The following is a 10,352-nucleotide window of genomic DNA, read 5'->3' as shown; positions in this document are numbered from 1 at the left end:
CATAACCTTTGTGCAACTTTTTTAAGGCAGCACGTTGTTTCTCTGTAAACTTGGATGCATTGTTAAAGGAAACTGTTCATGTAACTTAAGGGGGGAAAACTGTTATCCAACTTTTTTAAAACAGCACGTTGTTTCTCTGTAAACTTTGATGCATTGTTAAAGGGAACTGTCCATGTAACTTAAGGGGGGGAACTGTTATTCAACTTTTTTAAAGCAGCACGTTGTTTCTCTGTAAACTTTGATGCATTGTTAAAGGAAAATTGCGTAAAGTTAAGTTAGATTGTCCTTCCAACGATTCTGGTAAGGTCTCTCGTATAGTTTGTGTGAATTGAATTAGTCAAGTAATCGGGAGAAAAACATACCACTGAACCCATTAGCAGCTGAGCTTGCTGCTACTGCTCAGTGGGAGTATGCCCAGCTGGACTTTCAGTTCGACAAGGAAACATGGACACCTGAGACAAAGGGCATCGAAGACTGGCCAAATGTCATGTACCACGAGTCCACGACATCAGTGAGCAGGACGTTTCTTTCCCATTCAAGATCCATGGTTGCAAGGCCAACTGGCGAAGTATGAAGGTCTGTTTGTTTGTTCGATTGAACCTTTGTTGAGTAATTTGTACAGCAGCCATTCAAGCCAGACACAATCAAAATGTTCGTAAAGTCAACAAAGCATGAATATGCCCCTCTAAATACGATATGCAGGTAGATATTGTAGTGCATTGTGTTTACACGATGTATATACACTGCAGTCATGGGTACTCGTACATGTTCTTATGTAATATTTGTGCCCAGATAGATCCTCACAGCTTCATAAACATTGGCTCACATGTTAACATGTTAAAGGCCAGGTCCTCCGCACGCGAAAATAGAATATTTAAGTCATCCAGTCTACATAATCTCACAAACCCCACAAATATGATTCTAATTGGTAATTCCGAATTTACAGTCTGGTGATATCCTGGCGTGGCCAATCAGGGCATTGAAGCCATTGGCACAAGCAGATCTAGAGGCTGGTAATGCACCAGCGAGGAACGGTCAGAGGCGCCGCCAGCAGGGAAGAGGGTATGCATTGTTTCAATATGCAAGTTAATATATCTATAAAAACATTGGTACTAAATGTCCGACTTCCCTACAAGCCTGAGATACAAAGTAGATGTATCCCTAAGTCAAATGAATATGCACTTCTAGTATTTTTAATAAATTGATTTCGACTTGTTCAGATGTCTTTGCCTTTTTTCGTCAACGGACGGACACACACATAACACACACACACACGCATCACATTTGCCTCGGTGTTTAAAAATAGATTAACAATTTCAACTTCAAGGCATTTATAACAATCTTCCTTATTTCGTAGGAATCGAAACCGGACCAACAACGAGCGGCAGGATGCGCCCGAAGTAGAGCGGCAGGATGCGCCCGAAGTAGAACGGCAGGTTGCGCCCGAAGTAGAGCCGCAGGATGCGCCCGAAGTAGAGCGGCAGGTTGCGTAGAGCGGCAGGATGCGCCCGAAGTAGAGCCGCAGGATGCGCCCGAAGTAGAGCCGCAGGTTGCGCCCGAAGTAGAGCCGCAGGTTGCGCCCGAAGTAGAGCCGCAGGATGCGCCCGAAGTAGAGCCGCAGGTTGCGCCCGCTGAAGAGCGGCAGGATATAGGCCCAGGGCACAAGGGTGCTACCTTTAAGCCTATACCCTTAGACATTGGTGATTTCGTGGCTGTTGCCTATGAAAAAAAAGGGTGGTATCAGGGCGAGGTGATGAGTTTGATAAGCGACAGCATTGTCAAAATCGTCTTTAAAGAGGAAACGCAGGAAAACCGCTTCATAGCCGGGGGATCACGTGAAGAGCTGATTCAGAGGCCGTTTGTATTTGCCTCCGCGCATGCTGTTCCTTTGTCCCGAAGGGCCTATACATTAGAAAAATACGACGAAATATGTAACTCTTACATAGCATACAGCAAAGCATATTTCATGTAAGCCCTTCTGGATAAAGGAACTGTCGTTCATCAACCTCTCATCACGTGGACACCCGATGCACACTGAGAAGATTTTCTGGCCGTACGACAAAGACGTACGACAAAGATTGACGTTTTTCAAGACGGAAAGTGATCTTGTAGCTATTCATATCTATATATATATATTAATATATAATGAGCTGGGATAAATCAAGATATATCTCGAAGTTCAGAACTAATCTCAGCCTAGTACATGTAGTGAAATTCAGAGGTTGAAACTAGCGCTCAAAAGTCAAGAGCCGTGACTTCTCTTCTTTGACAACGTTAACATTCTAAAGAGAATAGGCCATGTCAGAATGGGTAGGTTGTCTATTTTGTAAACAATGACTTTCACAAAAGAAAGTAAATAGTCATTAAATCGTGACAAAATCAGTACCTTTAAGGAATTTGTTCTTTCATTAGTATGGACATAGAGACAACATTGACAAGTCTGAACGACCTCGCAGCATGTTCTCAGAAATATGAAGTGATAGAGAATAATATATCCATGGTTTGGGTAGCACATCCAGCGCTGTCTTTACAACTGCTTTGTCCTTCCTGTTCCTGTCAATAAGAGGCACAGTAGCAGCTCACTGTGCGCAGGACTGAGGGAGACTGGTCCGTCTCTGTGTGTCGTGCCGGGGTGCTCGTTTCAAGGAAGGGGCAACGATGCTAAAGGCCACCACATTCAGAACGTGAGGCAGCATGCGCCTGGTTTCTTGTCGACAGACATGGAGGTGATGGGCTTATGCTACAAAGGTGCAAATAATAATCACCTGTATGTGAAGTTGCCAAGTAGTGCTGCATGCTACCCGAGCATAGCAGATGTTGTGAAGTTTTGCAGGTGGATGCAAAGGTCCAGATTAGTATGGATGAAGTTGATTTTGATGCGACATGTGTAAGGGTGCACTGTAGTGTAAGGGATCCCTGGTGTTGGAGCTTTCCTCTTTGTGCACATTACATGTACAAGGGCGATGCTGGGAGAACGTCAGAGGTGTTGGAAGTATGGACAGGCTGTGCAGAGCTTAGCTGGCTTCCAGCCATTCACATCGTTCGAGAGGCCGTATGGGACTTTGTCTCTGGAGTGGGAGGATGAGTGGAAGGATTATGATGTTGGAGAGGCTTTAATCCCTCCGTTGATGTGTATGTGTGGACTGTTTCATATGCCTGAAGGTCCTAAGCTGTAGGATGCATGAACGGTAATGGGCATCGTAGGAAGGTGACTGCAAATTTGGCGTAGGTGTGCTTTAGTTCATTGTGTAAGGATGCCCACAAGAAACATTCATCTTCCAACACCCGGGGCTCTTTGTTTTTCCTTGTCATGGAGGACTGAAATAGACAATAATGTCATTTTTTTTGCAGAGTTTGGAGTGTTGGGTACAACAATTTGCAGAGTGTTTGTGCAGGTCAGCCAGCTGATATGAAAAGAGTTTGACACCTGATGGGTAGAGGTGTCGGGGTTCAGGGAGGGTGGAGGTTTCCTCTTCAAACCCATTACCAGGGAGGACCAGGGGAAGTTGGCATGTAGGGTAAACATTCCTGTTCGAGGATTACCTCCTTTTGGAGACAGCAACATTGCGTTGCAAGGTCCTTTGAAGCACAGTAAAATGGTTGGGGATGGGGCATGTTTATACCGTTGTATAGTTATCTGATCAGTGGTGTGCAAAGTTATCATTCAGACGTACGTAGGGTTGTAACTGGACATATGCGAGCAGTTGATGCTGAGGTGTATGAAATGTGGTTGCCTAATGTGTCGATGGGGCAGTACTTTTACGAAAGAGCTCCGGAGCATCTACAGACATGGGCAACGGATGTAGAGATTTTGGCAACTTCGCATCGTTTGGGTTTACCATTTTTTGTATACAGCAAGTGGGGAGATAGGGGGGGGGGGTGGAAGTGGCAAAAGTACTTTGATGATAGAGGTGCTGCCTTAGGTAGTGGGCAAGCCCTGTATATTGATAATGTAAGCGAGGTTCACTATGATGAAGTGACAGCTGTGAAAGCCTCTGAAGTAGATAAGAGGAAGATGTCTATGTTGCAAGAAAGCAGGAGCAGCGGAAGAAGGTGAAACGATATCGAGAAAGGGAACGTTACTGGTTGGACAAGAACTTTGCTGAATGTAAGAAAGCACAACAAAAGACGCGCTATTAGGATGACCCAGGACATGCCCAGGCAAAGAAAGACTAACAGAAGGCACGCTACCAGGAGGAGCCAGAACATGCCCAGGTCAAGAGAGATAATTTTTAGAACTCACATGAGGACACGCTACCAGGATTAGGTTCTTATTCTCGACCTTGAGAGAATGAAAGAAAAATAAAGTATTTTGCAAGGTCAGGTGGATGAGCAGTCAAGGGCTTTAATAAGCCAAGTTAGAATGTAGCAAGTCTAAATCAAAGGGCCAAGTACAAAAGGCAGTTGTGAAGACGGAGGATGCAGAATTTGACAATAATATTTGTTTAATCAGATTGTAGCACTGAATGAAGAGAAGGACGAGCTATATGCTGCACTGGCCAAACATACTAGTAAAACATTCCTGACCAGGCCTGAAGACATTCCGACCAATTATATACATGATAGAGCTTTCTTGGTTGAGGTCATGAAGACAGCAAAGTCTGTTGGATCTGGTTCAAATGGAAAGGTCTGTAAAGTTTGTGTCCCTCTTATTGGGGACGTTGCAGCCAAATCTTTCCAGAATAACGGAATATCTAATAAGAAGAAGTCCATGAAACATTTGTTAAAGTAAGGGAACTCAACATGTTGAGAGCACTTCAGGGTACAAAGGGTGTACAGAAGCTAGTAGGTTATGTGGTTGAAATCTCACCATATAATCTGTTCACAGTATTCGAGGGTGAAGAAGGGAAGAGTACAACAATTGACTTCATCATCAGAAAAAGGACTATGTTCTATGAATGCAAAATGTGAAACACTAAGACATCTTTTAAGTTATGTAAAACCAAATAACAGAAATTTAAACATCCACCAGGTTGGTGAAATTTTGTGAAATAAGTTTTGGTGGACTTGATTTAATGATCCACTTTAATTTGTTTCTCAATTCAAGGTGAAGCTTGGTTATTTGATGCCTGGTCATACCCATGAAGATGTAGATCAAATGTTTAGCAGACTATCAACCCACCTGAGAAGAAATGATGCCACCACACTGCCAGACCTCTTTCAAGAGGTCAAGGCAAGCTACAACCCAACACCTGAGTGCAGGTATGACAGAACATTACTAGTACAATCAGGAGAATGCTGGGTCAAAAACATTATTTTCCTCCTACCCAACTTTCAATGCATCTAAAAGTACAACATACAAAAGTTGGAGATGTCATTTTGTACCAATTATTTATTATAAGTACATGCTTAGCACCATGTGCACTTTCAGTAAAAGAAAAAAACCCTTGGCTCCCAACTTCTGGGCAGGTTTTATACATGAAAATACCCTGGGTGTTACAACAAGCACTGTAGAACAACATCAACTTACCACAATAACCACTTTTTTCAGAATGGACTGTAGTAGGACAGATATTTTTTATTGTAAGATGATTAGACCCAATTGCTCTGTTAACTATATGTAACATGTACATTGTACATGTATTGTTGTTTGTGTACTAAAAAATTTGAAAAACAGGCCGTAGACCTGAGTGTGATATTCAAACTTTGTCTTTGGCAGATTCATGTATTCCATTTGGGACTACAAAACGCCAATAGATCGGGAGATATCAACCATAACAGGTCATTCAAGACCGCACACCTTCACGGCAAAGATGGTCGGCAATGTAGTGAAGCTCTCCGCCCAACTGTGGCCAGCACAAGGACATGAGGATAAAGTGGGAATTCCCACTGATATCCTCATTCCAAATTTCCCCAAGCAGTCCTCTGTTCGACAGTGGGAATTCGATTCAGATGATTCCGCTGTAAAAGAACATGACAAGATGGCGGAGGTACTAACGAAAGGAGCGGAAGTGGAAGTGGAGCGAGACGGTGAAAGTTGATGACGGGTTCATCCCATGGTGGGAAAACTTTTTGATTGATGAAAAAAAGGAGCCAGGGAAACCTGCTTGGAAACTAATTAGTCTTAAGAAATATAGGAATCCTGAATATGAAGAGTCTGTCCTCACCGATGAAGCAAAAGAGCTTCTGGACAAGTACAGCACGAAGAACAATGCCCCACTGAATATTGTTTTGAAGGGTAAGAGAAAGTTAGAGGAAGCAAACTCTCAGCAGCCTAATAAAAAGAGAAGGAATTAAGTGTTATATTAGTTTGTTCGTACTTGTTCATAAGGTTGTTATTGTACTTAAGATACTCTGTACATTTGTTTTTTTTAATTCTATTATACTATCATGTTCTTTTAATGTGTGCCTGCAGGGCACATTGAAAAATGCCTCAGTGGTGATATGCGGTTGCTAAGTTAATAAAATGAAATGTTACTTCAGATGTCAGTTAACTTTATGTCTATTCTCATGTATGAAGTATGCAGCACGTTGTTTCTCAGTAAGCCTGGATGCATTGTTAAAGGAAACTATTCAGGTAACTTAACCTTAAACTTAAATGCAACTTTTGTAAAGCAGAAAGTAGTTTCTAAGCAAACTTTATTGCATTGTGTATTAGGGAGGAGTACTGTTGTTATGCAACTTTTGTTGGGTTAGGTACTTTCTTTGTTAACTTGGTTGCATTGAAGGAAACTGTTCTTGTAACGTAACTATTTTTAAACTTTTATGCAAGTTGTAGAGCAGCAAGTCCATTTTCTGTAAACGTTGTTGAGTTGTTAAAGGAAACTGTTCATGTAACTCAAAGTGTGGAGAAACTCTTTCTTAGAATAAAATGCTTAGCTGGGTGATAGATAGGATTTGTTTGTTCAAGAATACATATCTTGGTGTAAGGAATGCTTTCTTAGCCTACGACTACTCACCTTGGAGACAGACAATATTTGTTATTTCAAGAATCCACATCTTACTTGAAAACATTTCTTAGGTCAAGAAGCCGAATCTCAAAGTAAGGAACAAGTTCTTAATGTAAAGGATAACTCAGCTTGGAGACAGAAAGGATTTCTTAGGTCAAGAATCCAATCTTAAAGTAAGGAACAAGTTCTTAATGTTTAAGATTACTCAGCTTGGAGACAGAAAGGATTTCTTAAGTCAAAAACCCAAATCTTAAAGAAAGGAACAAGTTCTTAATGTGTAAGATTACTCAGCTTGGAGACAGAAAGGATTTCTTAGGTCAAGAACCCAATCTTAAAGTAAGGAACAAGTTCTCAATGTTTAAGAATACTCAGCTTGGAGACATGAAGGATCTGTTAGGTCAAGAACCTAAATCTGACGTGGCAGGGTTGGACTCATCTGGTGCAACGGTAGAGGACTCAACTGACGTGGCAGGGTTGGACACATCTGGCGCAACGGTTGAGGACTCAATCGACGTAGCAGGGTTTGACACATCTGGCGCAACGGTTGAGGACTCAATCGACGTAGCAGGGTTGGACACATCTGGCGTAACGATTAAGGACTCAACTGACGTGGCAGGGTTGGACACATCTGGCGCAACGGTTAAGGACTCAGCTGACGTGGCAGGGTTGGACACATCTGGCGCAACGGTTGAGGACTCAACTGCCATGGCAGGGTTGGACACATCTGGCGCAACGGTTAAGGACTCAACTGACGTGGCAGGGTTGGACACATCTGGCGCAACGGTTGAGGACTCAACTGACGTGGCAGGGTTGGACACATCTGGCGCAACGGTTGAGGACTCAACTGACGTGGCACGGTTGGACACATCTGGTGCAACGGTAGAGGACTCAACTGACGTGGCAGGGTTGGACACATCTGGCGCAACGGTTGAGGACTCAACTGACATGGCAGGGTTGGACACATCTGGCGCAAGGGTTAAGGACTCAACTGACGTGGCAGGGTTGGACACATCTGGCGCAACGGTTGAGGACTCAACTGACGTAGCAGGGTTGGACTCATCTGGTGCAACGGTAGAGGACTCAACTGACGTGGCAGGGTTGGACACATCTGGCGCAACGGTTAAGGACTCAACTGACGTGGCAGGGTTGGACACATCTGGCGCAACGGTTAAGGACTCAACTGACGTGGCAGGGTTGGACACATCTGGCGCAACGGTTGAGGACTCAACTGACGTGGCAGGGTTAGACACATCTGGTGCAACGGTTGAGGACTCAACTGACGTGGCAGGGTTGGACACATCTGGCGCAATGGTTGAGGACTCAATTGACATGGCAGGGTTGGACACATCTGGCGCAACGGTTAAGGACTCAACTGACGTGGCAGGGTTGGACATATCTGGCGCAACGGTTGAGGACTCAACTGACGTGGCAGGGTTGGACACATCTGGTGCAACGGTTGAGGACTCAACTGACGTGGCAGGGTTGGACACATCTGGCGCAACGGTTGAGGACTCAACTGACATGGCAGGGTTGGACAAATCTGGTGCAACGGTTAAGGACTCAACTGACGTGGCAGGGTTGGACACATCTGGCGCAACGGTTGAGGACTCAACTGACGTAGCAGGGTTGGACTAATCTGGTGCAACGGTAGAGGACTCAACTGACCTGGCAGAGTTGGACACATCTGGCGCAACGGTTAAGGACTCAACTGACGTGGCAGGGTTGGACCCATCTGGCGCACTATGATGTATGCTAGACATTGATTTAGAACATCAATACTGCAACGAATTTCATATGTGACTTGATAAGAATTGTAGTTATATTCATCATGTCATCATGCCATTTCTAAAAGTAAAAATGATCTGTTGCTGCTTGGTTGCTGATCCTAAATTGGGACTATAACATTAAACTGATGTCTAATTCCTTTCTTCATGTCAGTGTCAGCTACAAAAGCAGGGTTCGCACACACGAATGCGAACAAGTGCTGCTCTCATCATGGCCCACCCCACACTGTCACTCGAGATCCGTGACAGACTAAAGCAACAGGTGAAGGCAGGTGGTCGATATATAGTAAAGTCTCAAACGTAGAAGAATGTCGGACGTAGAAGAAGAAGAGGGCGCACAGGCCTCTACTAGTGTAGTGTATGTTCTGTTCGAGCGAAAATGGCCCAAGTTCTCGGGGGTGTCGTCAGGGCAAGCTGTGGAGGAGTGGATGGAAGAGATGGAGAGCGCATTCACCCTCTACAGCACGCCAGACACCCAGAAGGCCGGTATGTTTTACAGAAACTTGGAGGGTCAGGCGAAACGTGTAGTGGCCGTGATGACGGGAGACGATAGTCCCAGTATCCCCCAGTCCCAGTATCCTGCGGTAAACATCACCATCGGATCTGCTTAACTTCAAATATGATGACATGGAGGCGGAGCTAAAGGCAAGAGCACCGCTTTTACACACTGTACTGTCAACTGTTTCCTATAATTCACAGCGTGGAACAGCGTTCGAATTCGGCTGGACATGGGAGTTTCTGAGCATGAATTTGACCACCGTGAAACCATGAAAGGTATAGTTTTGAACCATAATTTGAATAGCATAAATTGGTGAATATTAGTTACATTATGATAATATTATAGGGTTAAATAGGGAAAGCGGGTCATTAACGTTATTATCATATAGCCATTGTCCATGTCATGCTAGTAGTTACATGTAGTAGTAACGTTACTGTGTGCAGTATTTGATTTTGTGTCATACCTGGGCCGCCAAAACGTTCGCTACGGGTGTTCCGCATGACACGGGGTTCTATAGAATGTTTAGAATGCATTTCGAGTGTTGCGGTTGCGCTACTGCCGATCATTCGAACGTAAAAGCGGGTCCGTACGAAGTTTACAGACCCGCAGGTCCATACGAAGTTTACAGCCCGCTTTTCCGGATAGACCGAAGGAAAACGGGTCATTAACGTTATTATCATATAGCCATTGTCCATATGGTAGTTAGTAGTACTTTGTGTTGTACTTGATTTGTGTAGTATTTGTCTTAACATGAAATATAAAAACAAAACCCCCTGTCATATAATGGTAACGTTCGAACACCGGGTCCATAAAAAGTTTATAGACCCGCAGGTCCATACGAAGATTAATGACCTGCTTTTCGGGTCTGTATGAAGAATGCAGGCCCGCAAATGGAGCCTTCTGATTGGTCGAAGACATCTACCTGTATATGATAATGTGCATTAAATGATGTGGTCAGTACTTGTTTGTTAATTGTGTTGCCTGCTGTGATTTCAAAACTGGTCTCTGTTGTATATTTGTATCTCCAGATCTGCCAAAGAAGAACTGGTTTCCAGACAACATCCGCCAAGCAGACAATGAGACAAGTCGGGCCTGGCTGGTCGAGCAAGTCGGCCAGATCGTTGACAAGTATGTTATGCTTAAGGATGGGGAAATTGTTTCTGATGTCACCAGAGGTCT

General features: G+C 44.0%; 1 protein-coding gene across 1 annotated transcript; it reads left to right on the top strand.

The window, feature by feature from the left end:
* The first annotated feature begins 7,271 nt into the window (after positions 1 to 7,271).
* Positions 7,272 to 8,525, top strand: LOC136445674 (ice nucleation protein-like). The gene has a single exon (XM_066443807.1). The coding sequence runs from the start codon at positions 7,272 to 7,274 to the stop codon at positions 8,523 to 8,525; it is 1,254 nt and encodes a 417-aa protein (XP_066299904.1).
* The last annotated feature ends 1,827 nt before the right edge of the window (positions 8,526 to 10,352 follow it).

This window comes from Branchiostoma lanceolatum, chromosome 12 (assembly GCF_035083965.1).
Source record: "Branchiostoma lanceolatum isolate klBraLanc5 chromosome 12, klBraLanc5.hap2, whole genome shotgun sequence".
Taxonomy (NCBI): Eukaryota; Metazoa; Chordata; class Leptocardii; order Amphioxiformes; family Branchiostomatidae; genus Branchiostoma; species Branchiostoma lanceolatum.
This window is presented reverse-complemented; position numbering and strand designations above follow the sequence as displayed.

Coding starts and splice junctions, on each gene's coding strand:
- LOC136445674 (XM_066443807.1), top strand. CDS start 7,272: ATGAAGGATCTGTTAGGTCAAGAACCTAAATCTGACGTGGCAGGGTTG.